The following is a 17,224-nucleotide window of genomic DNA, read 5'->3' on the forward strand; positions in this document are numbered from 1 at the left end:
TGAGAACAGCGAAAACTGGAGTGTTGTTTTCCTCAGGTTTCAGCTGGTTTGATGCTGCTTGTGCTGGGGCCCACTTGTGCTCAGCCCCTTCGAGCCGAACTCCTTCATTTTGGGATTGCTCAGTCCCTTGTCCCCTTCAAACTCAACCCCTTGGCTTTGGGATTGCTCGATCCCTTGGCCCCTTCACACTCAGTCCAGTGGCTTTGGGATTACTCAGTCCCTTACCCCTTTTGAGTTTAATCCCTTGGTTTTGGGATTGCTTGATCCCTTGGCCCTTCCACGCTCAACCCCATGGCTTTTGGATTGCTTGATCCCTCCGTCCCTTCACGCTCAACCCCTTGGCTTTGGGATTGCTCTATCCCTTACCCCTTTTGAGCTCAATCCTTTGGTCTCTTCAAACTCAGTCCCGTACCTTTGGCATCGCTCAGTCCCTTGGCCCCTTCAAGATTAATCCCTTGTCTTTGGAATTGCTCAATCTCTTGACTTCTTTGGGTTCAATCCCTTGTCTTGGGGATTGCTCAATCCCTTTTGCGGTCAGTCCCTTGACTCTGGCATTGCAGGAGCTGGTGGGCAGGGGTCTGGTCTCCTCGAGGAGCACCGCTAGGTCCAGCACTGCTTGCAGAGCTCGATGCTCCGCAGCAGCCGCTCCAGGCTCCTTGCAAGCATCTGCTTGTACAACGACATCGAACCCGGAGCGTGCTTCATTAATTGAAGGTTGCTTCACTAATAAAACACCCGTGACCGCCTGACCCAGGGATGTGCACATCCCTGTTAGGAGCTGGGGTGCAACCAGGCAGGAAAGTGTGAAAAGCTGTGCTCGTGTAGTGGCAGCTCATCCCTTGTTTTGCTGTTACCTTCTGGAGAGTGAGGGCTTCTGCTGTCCGGTGAGTAAAATAAATTACCTCCAGCAGCTGCTAGTGCTGATCATCTGAAACAGTGGAACCCACTTAAATGAATAATAATTAAAGAAATAAATTTCCCCGAGTGCCAGCCTCAAAACTTTTTGTTCAGCAATAAAACGAAGGAGAGCCTCGCAAAATGAATCGCTCGGCTGTTTCTGAAGTAGGCTGCCTGCGCCGCGGCGGGCGAAGCGGGGTTATAATGGGACTTATTAAAGGAGCTGGTGTGGTTCAAGGAAACCTTTGCCTTGATACCAAGGTCATGCGTGAAACAGGCTGAGCAGAAGCGAGCGCGGTTAATGACAAAACCCCCTCCCTTGAATGAGCAAAAAGTAACGGGAAGCTGGGATGACCCCGTTACAGTCACCCCCGAGTCGGGGCATCGGATGGTGGAGCCGATCGTCTGTCGGGCCGCGGTCGCTTGGGCAAAGCCCTGATTGTTTCCCTCCCTGTGTGAGATTTCCATAAATTAGCCTTGATTTGGGGCAGTTAAAGCAGATGGGCGGCAACGGGCCCTGTGGTTTCCCCTGTCTCCAAGGAGGGTGACCTGCAAGGTGGGCGCAGGCCGTCACCCTAACGGTGCCCTCACCCTCTTGCGCATCCCTTGGCGCCGGCACACCCTGGCTCTGCAACTGCTCCCTTTTTTTTAGGCTATTTCTGTTTTCTACAGTCTTCCCACCGTATAAAAAAGAAATCACTAGATCAGATGTACAAACAGAGCTTTCCACCTGATAAGGTCCTGGTCCTTGAGCTGTGCCGTAGGAGCAATGAACTCCTTCCTAAATAATTAAGCAGGTAATAATTAACCACTCTCCCTCCGTGCAATATTTGCAGCTGATTTTTAACGCAAAAGAAAACTTCAGGTGTCTTTTTCGGAGTGCATTTGTTGCATCGCAAGCCCTTGGGCGAAGGGGGAGCTGAGCAGGGGTGTTGGAGCTGGAGGGAAGCATCCCGCTCCCCGTGCTGGCATCCTGGAAAGCGCTGACCGTTGCTCCCGTGTGCAGTTTCTGGGCTGCTGAGGCAAATCTCTGCCAACCTTTCCCTGGAGGAGAAGGGCGAGGTAGCAGGTGAGGGAACCCTGAAGCCCTGAGCTTTTCGGGGTTATGGAAGGAAAAAAAAAAAAGGTCCTAATTAATGTATGGGTATTGGTGGAGGGGCGCAGCATCCGACCCTCTTGTTTTAAGCGGGTTTTGTGGTCGCGGAGCCTTCGACAGGGAAAATTGTGCCTCTTTCTCCTTTTCCATCAAAAGCTGGAATTTTGAGCGGGAGGTGAACGCTGCGGAAAACACCGCGGGACCGCTCAGCTGTGGATTCCTTTAGAGAAGCAGGGATTTAAAAAAAAAAAAAAAAAAGGAGTTAGGCTGTAGCCCCCGCTATTAATCATAGCTGTAATCATGCATTTAATGAACATGACAGCTCCCGCTCCCTCCGGAGAGACGCGTCGAGTCTCACGGCTGGGTTAGGTACAACAATCACTTCTCGACGCTCGCGCTTGATAACACCGAGAGCCGCCGGAGCAGCCGGTGTCAGGTTGGGATGATGCATTAAGAGAAACAACCCCGTTTGCACGGGCCGTGTATTTCCTTACAGATGATGCGCTTCAAACTGACTAAATCATTAAGAAAAAGGGAAAAAAAAAAAGAAGAAAAGCAGAGGGAGAAAAACACCTGTCCCTTATGCGGGGTATAAAATATCAAGCCTGACGCTGCTGTGCTGTGTGTAATCAGTTAAAAAGCCCTTAATGTGCACTTCTTGATGCTCTCCCCAGCAGCTTTTTTTTTTTGCCATCCTTTTTTTTCTCTCCCCGTTGTTCCCGCTGCCTTTGAGCGCGCACACGGGAGGAACTTGCCGTGCCACTTATTTAAATCTCTGCAGCGAGAGATTTTTTTGTGATACGGAGGAAAACGTTCATACGGGATGTGTGACTTGCTCTCCTGATCCTGGTCCCGACGCTGAGGCTCTCCCCAGTTGCAGTGCAGCTGGAGAAACAAAATGGGGCAGATTTGGGACCGGCATCTGTCCTGCAAAATCAAAGTGTCTTATGTCTGGACACGAACGAGATTCCCAGAGATCAGAGTCAAGCCCTGGGGGCATCATTTTGGGTTTTTGTTTAATTTCGCCCAGACTGCAGCAAATTTCAGCTCCTAATTTATTAGTTTAACCCTTAGCCAGTGCTCTTGGTGTCTTTTGCTCAGCCCCCAGTTTCACACCACGTGAGTGACTTTAATAATACAGATACACCCTGAATCTCCTATGCCTGCAAAATATCAGACACTTTGTATTTATTAATGCAGATCTCTTGCTAGCGGCTCTAACTGCGCATCCCGAATCCGTAACCACTCTAAAAATCAAAACTTGGGCTCCTTGGACCTCCTTAAAGGTCTGAGATATCAAACTCTCTCTCTTACATCTCTTCCCTGCTGCTTCGATGCTTGCAGAGCTTTGCTTGTATTTCAACTTGCTTTTTGCACGATGCAAAGGCTTTTAAAAATACCATCGTGCCGGAGCTGGAGTTTCCTCCGTAAATCCCAATCAACGGCAAAAGGCGTAATTACGGAGCTTCTTAACCAGCAGCGTTGCTCAGCGTGGGGCTGTCTCCTCCTGGGTAAATATTTAGGTGATTTTCTAATAGTTGAGAGATGATTTGCACTCAGGATGAATAATTAGGCAGTGAGAAGAGCGTGGATGAAGGGTTTCTTTGCCAGCTGCACGGTCTGATGCTTTGCCAGACCTGCTTGGCATGCTGGATGGATGGCATCTCACCCGGATTTTGCCGTGGATGGGACCAGCCCTCGGGTGGTTAAACTGCCTCTGGGCTGTGAGTTATTTCACAGCAAGAGCCTGCAACGAGAGATGCGCGTTGCCTGTCCACGTATAACAGCATAACTTCTTGCCAGAAGATAAAAGCTGGGCAAAATAACCCCCAAACATCATGCCGTGGATGTATTATTGCCATATATAAATTAAAAACCAGTGACGTGAGGCTGTTGCACCCTTTATTTATTTACTTATCTATTTATTTCTTTAGTGATTCCTCCTTTCTGGCCAAGCTGTTGTTGTCAGGCTGCTTTAACTAAAAGGATGGCACACAAGCACGGGAACGCATTCATCCCCAAGAGTCCGCTTTTACGCCTGGGTATTAAATATTTAGAGAGATTGTCTGCTGCCCTGGGGAGCCGGCTCCTGGTATAGCCCGTCCTGCTGAGCTTGCTTTAAGGAGCATTAAACATAATTGCGGAGGGCTGAGGGATGCTCTATCCCTACCCTAATGGTCGGACTTTAATTTGGGTCTTTCTCCCTGCATCAGCTGGGAGGTCAACCTGGCTCGAGCGTGCTGGCCTCTTAACCCATGTCCTCGCTAAGAGATGCCCCACGGCATCTTCAGAGCGATCCAGAGTTGATAGGCATTTATTTTAGCACTGAAAACTAGTTGAAAAGATGCTCCTACAGCCCGGAAGCTCTGTGACGAGGGGGAAACAAAAAAATAATAAGTATAAAACCCCTCAGCGGTGGCTCAAATGCCCAGTTGATACTTGACGCGCTTGCGGCAAGCTCGAACGCGCTCGGCGGTGAGTTGCACAGAGCTTGCTCGATGCTTCTGATCGACAGGCATGTGCCGCCCGTGCCAGCATCGCGCCTGCGCCAACCGCTTCTATTTGCAGAGGGAACAGATGGGGCTTCGCCGATGCCGGCAGCCCGAGTGACAGCTCGCGCGCGGGGAGAGCGCGGTGCCGCGCTATCAAATTCCACTCGCTCACTCCCCAACACGCCCGGGCTGGCAGGTGAGTGACTGAGCTGCTCTCGTACCACCTGGAAAGCTGAGATACAGCCTTTATTTTCAATTCATTCTTTCCTACGCCAGTCAAGGACAATTTAATTATGTGGGTGCATGTATCGGAGGCAGGCGCTGGGCTTCCCCGGCCGGCGGCAGGGAGCAGCCAAGCCAAGCGTGGAAATTTGCTGGACTCATAACGCAAGCGTGTGAGTTATCCAGAGGGGATTTTTTGGCACGTTTGGGTGCTGAGGGGAAAGGTCCCCTCTGTGTTTAGAGCTGACAAGGAGCCCTTTTGCCATGGCCGCTCCGGAGGTGCCGGTGACATGGAAATCCGTAAAGAGCAGCTTCATCCATCTGGGCTCTGGGAGCCACATGCTTTGGGTTAAGCAATAAGATCATAGAATCATCAAATGGTTTGGGTTGGAAGGGAACTTTCAAGGTCATCTAATCCAACCCCCCTGCAGTGAGCAGGGACATCTTCAGCTAGATCAGGTCGCTCAGAGCCCCGTCCAACCTGGCCTGGGATGTTGCCAGGGATGGGGCATCGACCACCTCTCGGGGCAACCTGGGACAGTGTCTCACCACCCTCAACGTAAAACATTTCTTCCTCATCTTCAGTCTAGCCCTACCCACCTTTAGTTTAAAACCATTAACCCCAGGTCCTATTGCTGCAGGCCTCATTAAAAATACTCTCTCCATCTTTCTAATCAGCCCCCTTTAAGTACTAAGAGGCTGCAATAAGGTCTCCCCACAGCCTTCTCGTCTCCAGGCTGAGCAACCCCAACTCTCTCAGCCTCTCTCCCCACCAGAGGGGTTCCAGCCCTCGCACCGTTTTTTTGGACCTAAGATACTGAGGGCCATGTGAATTCCTGCAAAGCTGTATGATTCTGAGCAAATTATGTTTTTTTCTCTGTTTCCAGCCTCGAGGTTGCATTGTGCGCCCAGCCCTGGCTCCTCTCCATCCGGCTGCCTGAACAGATCAGCTACGAGCCGATACATTGCCAGGTCTGTACTTGCGGGGAGAAACGGTGTGCTTCCCCTCCGGATGCCGCGTGTGATTTATGCTCAGGAGGGTGTCAGCAGCTCGAGACGCAGCTATTTAACCAGCTGTTTATTCAGTGAAGCTCCGGCCGCTACTTTTCCCCCAGCCTCTGCTATGAGGTGCTTTTAAGCTCAGCCACAGTTTCTGCTTGGAAAGGGTTTGAAAGGTTATTAGCATTTAGCAACACCTTTCTGCAAGCAAAGAACGCCAACTACTGCTCGGAAAGTCCCTTTTTAAAGCAACCATATTATTCTCAAGGGGTATTTTGGGTTTTTTCCCCTCACTCAAAACTCCATCCCAATTTAACCCAGAAAATCTGCTGGTTTTCCTACTTCGCTCTCCCACCCACAAACTGGGAACCAGCCACTGGTGGCAACTGGAGAACACCATATGTGGGAGAATGACGGCACGTTGCCGGTGTTCAATGCCCTGCTGGCTTTCTCCTTGCCTTATATTTTATATTTTTTTTTGCGCTACAGATGTGCCGCATATCATTGTGTCCTTAAGTATGAGCATTTGCAGACAAGTCCCTCTTAATTGTAGCAGACTAAAATTTATTCCCGAAGTATGCCTGTTCCAGATGTCTGTATACAGACAGAATGCCAGATTCTAAGTATGTTTTGTCATATCTTACCACTAATATCAACTAATTAAATGTGCCATCGCAGTTAACTGGTGCTAGAGTCCAGCTCGCAAATGCTTTCTCTGCAGGTCAACGTGCTGGCGACCTGGCCAGGTATCACAAGTAGCCGAGGTGTTGACTATGGAAGAGCCTCTATTCAATATCATGATTTCAGCAAAGAAATATTCTTTTTCTGAAGGCTTGCCTTACATTAGCCTTGGAAGCACCTCAGGTACCACGAACCAATTTGTGGTGGGGCTTGGTGTCGCCCCCACCCCCGAGCCATTCGTGATGGAAACGGTGGTGGCATTTCTGATGCTGAAATGGGGCTTTTGTTTTCAGCATTTTGGCTGTATGAAGTTGTCTTTTTCTCATTGCATTTTAACTCAAAAGCTGCAGGCAACCAATGATTCTAGAGGTTAAAATGTGCATTCCTCCCTGAAATAATTTCCTTGAGCGCCTATTTATTGTGGTCAACGCTACTGTGACCCTTAGACCTGTGGTTCTTGCAGCAGGAGGACCAAGACTATGGAAATACATAAACATCATATAATATATATTTTACGTCTCTTAAAATAGTCTTATATAAAAATATTTATCCTTAGTCTCTAAGGAAGCAATGCATACAACTACCCAAGGTACCTAGGGCAAGCGGCTAGCTTTGGCCCATCCAGAGCACTGTGTCCTCTGCAAAACTTGAGTTGACCATGCTGCACCATCTAATTGTCTGCTCGGAGAGATCAAATGTGCCCTCTGAGGTGTTGCATCCACCCAGATCTCAACACTTCCCCTCTTCCTCCTGGTCCCGTATATCTCTGTAGCTGCTGGGGTGATTGTCTCTTCAGCTGGAAGCTTATGGAAAACATGTGCTAAGCAACTTTCGATATCCTTAAGTAACTTCTAGTGGTACCAAGCAATTAATAGCCAGTCTTTCTGATATTTGGTGTTCCCTTGTGTTCCTGTGGCTGTCACGTAGGCCCTCACTGAGGCCCATAAGCAGGTGCCCGCTTGAAGACTTGAATAGCCCTGGGGGGTGCAGTGGCCCAGCTGGCACGGGCGCATGCTGAAGAGCCCTCTAAGTTGTTCAGCGTTTGCATCCTGTGGTGCACGAGCCCAGCGTGGGAGAGGATGTTTTCTGCCTCATCATGTTCCCCAAAACTGCAAGATGGTCTCTCCATACTCATAAAATCATAGGAAAGAATCACGGTCATGGAATTGGGAAGGGATCTCTGGAGAGCTCTGTCCTTCCTCCTGCCCCAGAGGGCCTCTTGTCCTTCCAGCATATCTCCCTGAGAAGGTCTGGTTCCACCTTCTCTAGACCATCCCATTAAGAAGTCACAAAGGGCAATAAGATCCCCCTTGGTCTTCTTCTTGCTGATCAGATCAGCCCATGGCCTGTGCTCAGATGGCCTGTGCTCCAGCCCCAACCAGTTGGGTGGCCTGCACTGGGTGCACTGCCATCCATCACTGTCTGCTTTGTACTGGGAGCCCCAGACTGGACCCAGCACCCAGCTGTGGTCTTTCAGGTGCCAAAGAGAGGGGATTAGATGCCCTCCCTGATCCTCCCAGCTGCATTCCTGCTCATAGAGCCCAGGATGCGGTTGGTGTCGTCACTGCAAAGGCACCTGGCTGACTCCGGGCTGCCTTGTTGTTCCCCAGGGTCCCAGGTCTTCTGCAGAGGTGCTTTCTAGGCAGTTGGCCACAACCTGTCCTTCTGCGTGGGGTTGTTGTGTACCAAATGCAGATGTTTCCAGGGAGATTGGCCTCATCTTGCAGATTTTTAAAGATTCAGGGTGAAGTTGGCCAAAAATAAAAAAGGCCTAAGAGCTGTGGCTCACATGAACTTCGTGAATATCTCATCCAAGTGAAATTTGGGCTCCTCTGTGATTTCAGGTGCTGTTGACCTGTCTCCTCTACATCATTGTTGCGTTGAAGTTGGAGATGTTACCTCACCCTGTCTGTGTTTCTCCGTTTAGCCGTGCTGTTCAGCGAAGTTTGGCCATCATTCGTCAAGCCAAGCAGAAGAAAAAGAAGAAGGAATACTGTATGTACTACAACCGCTTCGGCAAGTGTAATCGTGGGGAGAGCTGCCCCTACATCCATGATCCAGAGAAGGTGGCCGTCTGCACCAGGTATGGATGGACACAGCAACTGCATGCTTTGGCCCATCGCAGTAGACAGGGCCATTGGTTGGCTTTGGTGCTTGCTCATGTGATATTCCCCAGGGAAACAACCCAATATGGAGACGTAAGACCATGAGAGCAGCTGTTCTGGGTCAGGTCCAGGATCTGCCCAGCGTTGTTGGGCTGACAGGTACCTACAGGAGGAGGACAAGATGAGGCAGAGAGAGAATTGCTCTTTCTCCTGGCTGGGACCTCTCAGCTTCTGGCAGCGAAGCCCTGCAGCCCGGTAGTGTTTGGTTTTCAACTGCCAGAGGTTGCCACCAAACCATCATCATGTAATAGTCAGCAGTTCTGTTTCTGGGGGGAATTTATTTAGTCTTTTCTTTAACCCGTGGTGTTTACGGCAATGGGTTGTGCAGCTGAATTATGGACTATGTGAAAAGTGCTTCCTCACCTGGCTGCTCACTCATCGCACTGGGCGCCTCCTCACTTGTGGTTCATGAGAAGGATGGAGTAATCATTCCCCGATCACCTTCTAGGTACCATTTATAACTATATAGTCCTCCCTTCTCTGTGCAAACTTCTCAGACTGGAGAATCATGGCCTGTTTAATCTCTTCTGGTACTGTTTTTCTAATTTTACACAGCATTTTACACCTATTAATGCTAATAAAGCGTCGTGCAACCAGCCTCCAAGTTAAATACACACATTTTGGTTGTTCTGCGCAGGCTGTGAAATATTTATTTCACAATTTGGAGGTAGATACCATCACCAGGACCTTTACGTTTCATAAATAACCTTCCATATCGTAGTGCAGAAGCTCTAAAAGAATTTAAAAAATCAGAACAGTGTTTGAAAAATTAGTAATAAGATCAAATCAACATTTCTTAAATATACTCACAATAATAGTCAGTAGTCGTTTACTTACTGCTTTCAGGTTGAAGGTGCCATCAGGGTTTGCTGGGTGGAATTTAGAGGCTAAAACATTTAACCAGTCCCCGAAGAGATCATCTGTCCTGAATAATTTTGTGGGTCCTGGGTAATACCTGGTGCAGATATCGGAGTGGTGCAGATCTGGGCTGTGTGACTTGAGAGCCTGCCCTGACCACACAGCGGGTGATTCCTTCTAGCAGCATTTCTCAGATCCACTCGGATCCGTGCAACAGGTTTGAATCCTTCAGCCTGTGACGCCACGCAGCTCCGAGACTTGATAATTTATTACAGGAGAACTGATTCATGTTGCCAGCTCATTATACCTGCCCAACAGTTGATTAAACTATATTATTAGTCGTTTTAAAAGTGTAGAAAAGCCAACTCCACTGATGAACTCCTTGAGTAATTTCTCCCTAAAATTGCTGCTTTGCTAGAAATCATTTGGAGGTTGCACAAAGCTTGATGGGAGACCATATAGGAGGGAAAGGTGATTTATTTTTTACTGATTGCACTCGCTCTCACTCATTCTCCCATTACACATCTTCATGAGCACCGAGGCAGATGAGCCCAAGGTGTCTCCTTGGGATTACTTCTGGTGACAACAGAGGACAAGGGATGCCAGCTACTGAGTCCTTGCTTTGAATCCTTGGTTCTTCTTCTGTTGGTGACCACGTCTCGCTTGGGGCTGTGCTCTTTGCATACTTTAGGACAACACTGATTTACTCCCGGTCTTGTGTCTCCTTAACTGGTGCCTTGTAGCTCCAATCCCATTCTTTAGCTTTCTGTTGTCGTCTCTTAGTTTTCTCCGTCTGCTATTGTTTTAGGGTGCCTATTTTCTGGATGTTTTAAGAAGCTGCTCGTAGCTATGCTGTGATCACAATAAACCTAGTTGCCACCAACCACCTGGCTCTCACATCTATATGTCCCCATTCATACTTTGTTCAAACCAATCTGAATTTGAGTTTATTTTTAATGAACCCCTCCATGCTCAGCTCTAAATTTACCCAGATTTTATAAGTAAAGCTGGGGCGTATTCTGTGCTCCAGAACCTCCCTGCAAGGTTGTACAGCTCAGAACACATACCCCTGGAGTCTGCTTTTGGGGGGTTCAGATCAGTGCTCTTCCCATGATAACACGTGTCTTTTATTAGTCTGCTGTCACACTGGTAGCTCGTAGGAGAACTTCTGAGTCCAAACGTCCTCGCGTGCTTTGGGATGTTGGATTCGGTTGTGTGTCTGTCTCTGCTCCTCCTGGTTGTTGGCCGCTCACACCCAGAGGTCTTCCTGGTGCTTCATACAGCATCTGGTGTAATCAGGGCTCTAGGAAGGACCTTTCTCCTTCTGGGAGCATCATCTCTGAACCTCCTGGTACAGGTCTTGCTCTGCCTACTAATCAGCAGCCAAATTCGTTGAAAGAGCAAAATCCATCAGGAAGCATCAGCTGCTCTTCTAAGAGGAAAGAGCGTTACTGATGTAGGGTGTGAAATGGGATTTAACAGCGAGTTTGGCAGCAGTCATGTGTATTCCCAACCTCAGGACAAACGTGGCAGTGGGGCAAGGCAGACGTTCAGTGTTTTACACCTGCAAGTTTTGTGACCCACCTCGTGCTCAACCCTCTCCTTGTTGTGTATCTATAGGTTTCTCCGTGGCACGTGCAAGAAGACGGATGGAACCTGTTCATTTTCCCACAAGGTGTCCAAAGACAAGGTCTGTATGGCTTCCCAATGAGCACGGTGCTGCTCTACGAGCGCGCGGACCTACGCTGACGGTTGTACGAAAGCCTACCTCATTGAGTGCTTCCCACAGAGTTCCTTTGTAGTTTGCTTGCCAAGCTGTTCAGGCTCATGATGGGATTGTGAGAGCAGAGTGTGCCTCTTCAACCGGTGTGGTGAATCGGTAGATGAATGCATTAAGCAGCAGATTGGAAACCAGAGCACCTGGGGCTGTGTTGGGTAACGTGCATTGGGTTAAGGAGTGCTTAAATACCAGAGATCGGAGAGAAAGAGCATGGGCGTAACATTTGTGTGCATCTAACCCTCAGCTACCTTCATAAGGCAACCCTTCCCTCTAAATCACCCTATGCTGGAGTTGGAGGAGGATGATGCTTTAACATACAAGAGCTTGGAGGTATAAATTAACCTTTCTTTAAAAAACAGGCAGTGGAACCAGCTGGCAGAATGGCTGTTGAGTTCATCATCGTTTTCAACCTTCTTGATGTATTTGGGGCTCTGCAGTTTTATTACACAGAGCGAGGTGGAAAAATAATTAGGTTTTCTTTAGGTGATTATCAGTTGACGATTTAGCAGATTAACCTCCATTCGGTGGCTAGGAGCTCTGGTCAGACGTAGCTTTGGAGACCTCGAGTGTTGAAGCCGAAGTGAAGTCGGTGCTGAAGGTTAAGTGTAGCTGTGGGTCCTTCGCTGGGATGTGCCTCAAGCACATATTTACATTTCAGCTTTGTCGGATGGATTTGGAGGGTCATTTCTCTGCTACAGACAAAGGATCACCCAAACAACAGTAAGGTTAATCCCACTGAGGTATTGAAACACCAGCCAGAACGGTGTCGCTGTGGTCTGTGATTGGCTCTGGTGTCAAGGCCCCGCTGTTGGGATGGAGAAGCCAGAAAGCGGGATGTGAATGAGGACTGGTTTCCCTGGAGAAGCCCCTAAGGCTCAGCCCTTCATCATGTTGCCCAGTGAGTCCGCAGCCCCCCTTGGCTGTATTTCTGTCGCGTCATTCGCCGAAAGCAGCTTTGTCAAAGCTTTCACAGCTGTGCCTGGGGCACGGCGGGGATGGGAGCTCGCCTGAGCCATGCTGGATCTGGAAGTGCTGCTTTTAATTACTCAAGCTTTGATTATTTATCCCGTGCCCTGTGAATTGTCCTTACAGCACCTTCTTCTCCCCAGTCCCTTCAAGCATCCCTATCCTCCGTTCCCCCGCCACAGCATCATGTAGGTAATTACGGTGCAATTACTGACCTGTAAAGGATTTAACCCCTGGGACGTCGGGTCTCATCAGAACCTGGGACAGGACCTTCTCCAACATTATTTGCCTTTGGGCACGCAGTTTTCCTCTCTCCCTTTCCCTCCGTTTGCCTAAGGCACGTTCGTTGTCAGTAGGGAGCTCATAAGTTATCCTGACGGTGAGCAGAGTCGCTCTGAACGAGGCACGAAGCACCATATGTTTTTTACATGTATCTCTCTTCAGAGTCACTTAATCACGAGTATATAAAATAGAGAAGATAGACTGGGGACAGCTGTACTCTCTGACTCCTGGCATGTCAAAGGAGGGATGGGGATGAGAATTGATAGAAGGAAAAAGGGCTGGTTTGGGGTTGTTTTTTTTTCTTCCTATAACGTATAGTTAGACTTCAGAAATAAAGAAGCCAAGAAAGAAGGAAGTTTTGCAAAGGGACTGCTTGTTGGTTATCCAAAATTGTTATAATTAATACAGATTTGGAGTGGACACGGGGCCAGCGGCTTCTTTTCACCTAAGTGAGTGATGTGCAAGTGCTAGCATCATCATGTAACCTGTGCCTCTGAGCCAAAGGACTGATACCCGTGCAGACTGCCCGGCACCGTTGGCTTACACCTGTATCAGCAAGTTAAATGGATTTCAGCAGGTGCTGGAGCTTGGGTTTGGTCCCAGGGCAAAAACCTGGGTGAGGCTTGGGAGATGGAGATGGCCAAGGAGCCGTTGTGGTCGGTTTGGCTGCAGCCACGTCCACCAAAGGATGCGATGGCTGGATGTGGATGGGTTTGTGCCAGCTGGTCTCGATACCTGGGAATATTCCGCGGCATGTTTAATTTGCTGGTGGAGATATGGCCTCAGTTTCCCCTCCAGAAAGACCGTTGTATCTTGGTGCCTCAAGGAGGACCTCAAGTTTTTGGCTTCTGGGCTCCCTTTCGGGTGGATAGATGGAGAACAATGGCTGCAGCGTGGCATAGAAAACTCAACCTTCGCCCCTTAGCAGCACCCTCATCACTTAGGAATTGGGGAAGAATAACTATAATGTCATCATGGTAATATAACTGAATTAAAAAGGAATGGCCATGCTGAGGTCTCTTGCAAAAGAGCTGGTTTGCCGATGGCATTCTGGGGACAGAATCCCTGGGAAAGGGTCCCACGGAGTGTGGGTGGCCTCTGCCCATCTCGCCTTTGCCCTCAGCAGTTCACCGCTACCAAAGCATCATCTAAACCCAAGCCGAGTCATTAAATTAACAAGCCCGCAAACGAAGCAGGCAGGTGCCGGCTCTCTTACGTGCCTTAGAAACAAATGCTTTCAGAGCACGTGTTTCTGGCCACGCACGTCGCGCTCCGTGGGGAAGGAGGATTATTTTTTGCAGGATTAGGCACCCCAGGGGCGGTTCAGAGGTCTCCACTCACCACCTTGTCGTCAATGCGGGCTGGAAGAGAAACAACCTCCTTTGCGGAGTTCAATCCTGTTTCAGGGTGATTTATAGCTGCGGGGATGCTGCTACCCAAAGCGAGAGGCGACTTTGCTTTTCAACTCCCGTAGCTCCCTGTTAACCCCGGTGATTACTAGCAAAGGTGGCGTTAGCCTCATTTTTCAGCGGCGGAGAAAGGCAGGTGAAGTCTCTCGGCAGAGGAAGGCAGCGGATTCCCCTGGCTCGTGGGGTTTTTTGGTCTTGCCTCTGTCACTAGGATGGAGCCCCGTACCCAGTCCAGGAGGTGAAGAACCAAGGGCTTGGGGAGGGGCTTAGCTGTTAGTTTGAGGACAAAACTCTTGCTCAACCTTGGGGCGATCCCGTGCCTCAGTTTCCCCACTGAAAATTAGGGACAATCCCTCTGTTTTCTATGGGGAAGCTGCATGGGTTCCGTGGGGAGCTTTTCCCCATCCTAAGCCAGAAAACCTTTGCTCCAAGGAGAGGATGCTCTCTGGGGCGGAGGGCTGCTCCAGGTGGGCACGATGCTTTGCAGATGCTTTCAAAACCCAAACTGCCCCTCTAGCAATGGGAAAAGGAGCCTGGAGGAGAAGGAAAGCTGGCGGTTGGGGAATTTTGCTCCGCGGGGGATGCAGGGCAGAACCCTCAGCCGAGGAGCATCCATCGAAGCGATGCGCAGGGAATTTCTTCGCGACGGGGCAGAGCCACCGGCGCATCCCGGTGATTGAGAGAAACCGGTAAATCTGAATGAATGGGTTTCTGAGTGAAGGTTAGCGAGGGGCTAGGGCTCGGGCAACCGCCCGCTGCTGCTACAACAGCTTTTCCCCTTGAGGAACTCGAAAAGAATCAGCATTTTTCTCCCTAATAGAGCTTCAAAACTCTGTTGTGAGCAATTTGGAAATTCACGTTGAGTTTCGGGTTCATTAGCTGCTGGCTCCAAAGCGTGTACATAGTCAAAGCTGTCTAATACGGACGCACCGCACCAGTGCCTTGAATTAATGTTATTGTTATTTGTGTGGACGTAGTGGGGTGCAAACAAGGTTAATTGAAATGAGAGTGCTGCTTCCTCTTGATAATGGCTCAGGCTTGACAGCTAGGAGGAGTTTATTTTTGTAGAAGAGCTGCTTTTATTATCCATTTTTATTAGAGCTAATTTGGGCTCTATATCAAAAACTACATTAAGGGAATCATTTACGGTCACACCACCACCACCAAAAAAGATAGCCCCAGAGTCCTGTCCTTTATGTTAATGTCTGCAGTTAAAAGACAATTAAAAAGAAACTCTTCTCTTTTGAAGCACCCTTTGTTTTCTTTCTTCTCTCCTTCCCCCTCCTCTCTATTCCTGTCTTTGCCTCAAGTGAGCCAGTTTAGTTAAAACTGTAATGTGCCCTTCAGGGATTTTTCCGGATAGCCTCGGCTGTGGTTATTGCAGAATTGTAAATATTAGTTTGGGGACGCTCGAACCGGCGGGACTGAGGTGCTACCGGTGAACAGAGGGATCGATACCGTGCCGAGCAGTAAGGGAATTTGACGTGTAGGCGAGCAGCAAGGGACTGAGCAGGAGGAGCCGGATCGTCGTGGTGGCTTCAGGAAGCGCACGTTCCCGTCGGCAGCTGCGTAGTCGGGTCGGGAAGTTGCCTGCGGTAGCCGGTGAGTTAAGGATGCTGAAATATCGCAGCAGGCTGGTAATTTGTTTTTAATTATAACAGCTGGCAGAAGGTGAAGTGTGTGGTTTGAGGACGACGAGGATCCTTGCTCGTTCGCTTTTCCCCCTCGGTTGTCGCGCTGCTAAAGCTCGGGAGCGGCGAGCGCGGGAGCGGGGCTCTGCTCCCTGTATCCGACCACTCTCCTCGACTGCTTGCGGCAGGAGCCCGGGCTCTCCTCCTCCTTTCCCTCCCTCCTGGAGCATCCCTCCTCCAGCCCACAGGGACAGGCATCATCACATCGCTTGCAGCGCTTGAGGGGTACCAGGCTGATGCCTTGGCATGACGCAGCCCCCCCCCAAAAAAATGCTTGTGAAGGAGGAAGCGCTTGTTTTCCCCCTTGCCAGCACCCACCTTCTGGAGCCTTTACCTAACCACATGCTGTGCATCCTCCAGCCACCTCCATACCCACAGAAGAGCCAAATAGGGGGGGCACCCCCACAATGCTGTTTTGGTGCTTGCAATGGCCAGAACCCCCCATAGGAGAGGGCAGCCGGGCTGAGCATGAGCCCTGCGCCACTGTTTCCATCACAGCCGCTGCATTGCCCCTCGGGAACGGTGTTCTTGGTCTTCGATGCACTCAGTGCCTTTTGTGAGCGAGGAGCCTGGGGAGCAGCCACCCCTTCTCTCCTCTTCAAGGTTAGTTGGGAGCATTAGCAGAAGATGAACCTGCCATGTGCGCTGTTCCAGCAAAGCCCCCGTGATAGCAGAGTTTGTTACAATTCCCCCATCACTTCCCCGTGCCCTACAGAGGCAGTTTTCTTTCTGGTGGCAGTTTCATGCTTTCCACCCTCTCTCCAGCATCCTGAAGGATGCTAAAGGCAAGCGTTTTCACCCCCAGCGCATCTATACACCAGGACCAGGTAATGTCAGGGAGCTGTGTTGCAGGAGACCCATAGAAGGGCTAAAAATACCTCCAGGACTGGTGGCTGGCAAAAGGCGTATATTTATTTTACACATGTCATGGTTTTATTTCAGTTCTGGGTGTTGGAACGGTTCCTAATCACAAGTCGGGGGGGAGCGCTAATGGGTTTCTCATCCTCTGCCCTTGCAGATGCCGGTGTGCTCCTACTTCTTGAAGGGGATCTGCAGCAACAGCAACTGCCCATACAGCCACGTCTACGTGTCCAGGAAGGCCGAAGTATGCCAGGATTTCCTCAAAGGCTATTGCCCCATGGGAGAAAAGGTAAAAAGGGGACCAGCTTTCGGGGTCCCGGGACAGATGCGCCTTTGCCGAAGCCACAAGCTGTTCTTTGCGCGAGCTACGGCACCGAAGGGAGTCATAGAGCTGGAAGCTGCTGAACACCTGGATGTGATGTACAGCAGTCCTGTGCCTTTCCAAAGTCCTGTGGGCAAAGTGGCTTGGTTGCCTTACAGGCAGGAAAAAAAAAGGAAACAAAGGCTGCAGCTCGCAAATATTGTGCTGGTGTTTCCTGGGAAGAGCTTCCCTGTGGTGTCCACGTTACCGGAGTCAGGTGCTCGAGCCGATAGCATTTGCCCTGAAAATTGGTCAGTTAAATAGATGAGAAGCAAAGGAAAAGGATTATGAGTCCGTTTTACGTAGAAGAAACCACAGACACTAACGCTTATTTTGCACACTGGCTCCGTGACGGATTAAAACCTGACCCTTAGGTCTTGTGGCTCCGTCTTAGCACCAAGGCCACCCTTCCTCACCCACCCCGCAGCAACTGAGCCTCAAGCTGTGCCCAGTGATGTCCCCGT

The 17,224-nt window shown here is 49.8% G+C and overlaps 1 protein-coding gene across 1 annotated transcript in view; it reads left to right on the plus strand.

Moving 5' to 3' along the window:
• Nucleotides 1-17,224, plus strand: part of ZC3H3 (zinc finger CCCH-type containing 3) — a 192,567-nt gene that overhangs the window by 140,015 nt on the left and 35,328 nt on the right. Inside the window, exons 6-9 of the mRNA XM_064441978.1 lie at nucleotides 5,595-5,679; nucleotides 8,315-8,470; nucleotides 11,031-11,100; nucleotides 16,557-16,688. Coding sequence (XP_064298048.1) covers nucleotides 5,595-5,679; nucleotides 8,315-8,470; nucleotides 11,031-11,100; nucleotides 16,557-16,688 — 443 coding nt within the window. The remainder of the gene's footprint in view (nucleotides 1-5,594; nucleotides 5,680-8,314; nucleotides 8,471-11,030; nucleotides 11,101-16,556; nucleotides 16,689-17,224) is intronic.

The sequence above is a fragment of the Phalacrocorax carbo genome, chromosome 2, assembly GCF_963921805.1.
Source record: "Phalacrocorax carbo chromosome 2, bPhaCar2.1, whole genome shotgun sequence".
NCBI lineage: Eukaryota > Metazoa > Chordata > Aves > Suliformes > Phalacrocoracidae > Phalacrocorax > Phalacrocorax carbo.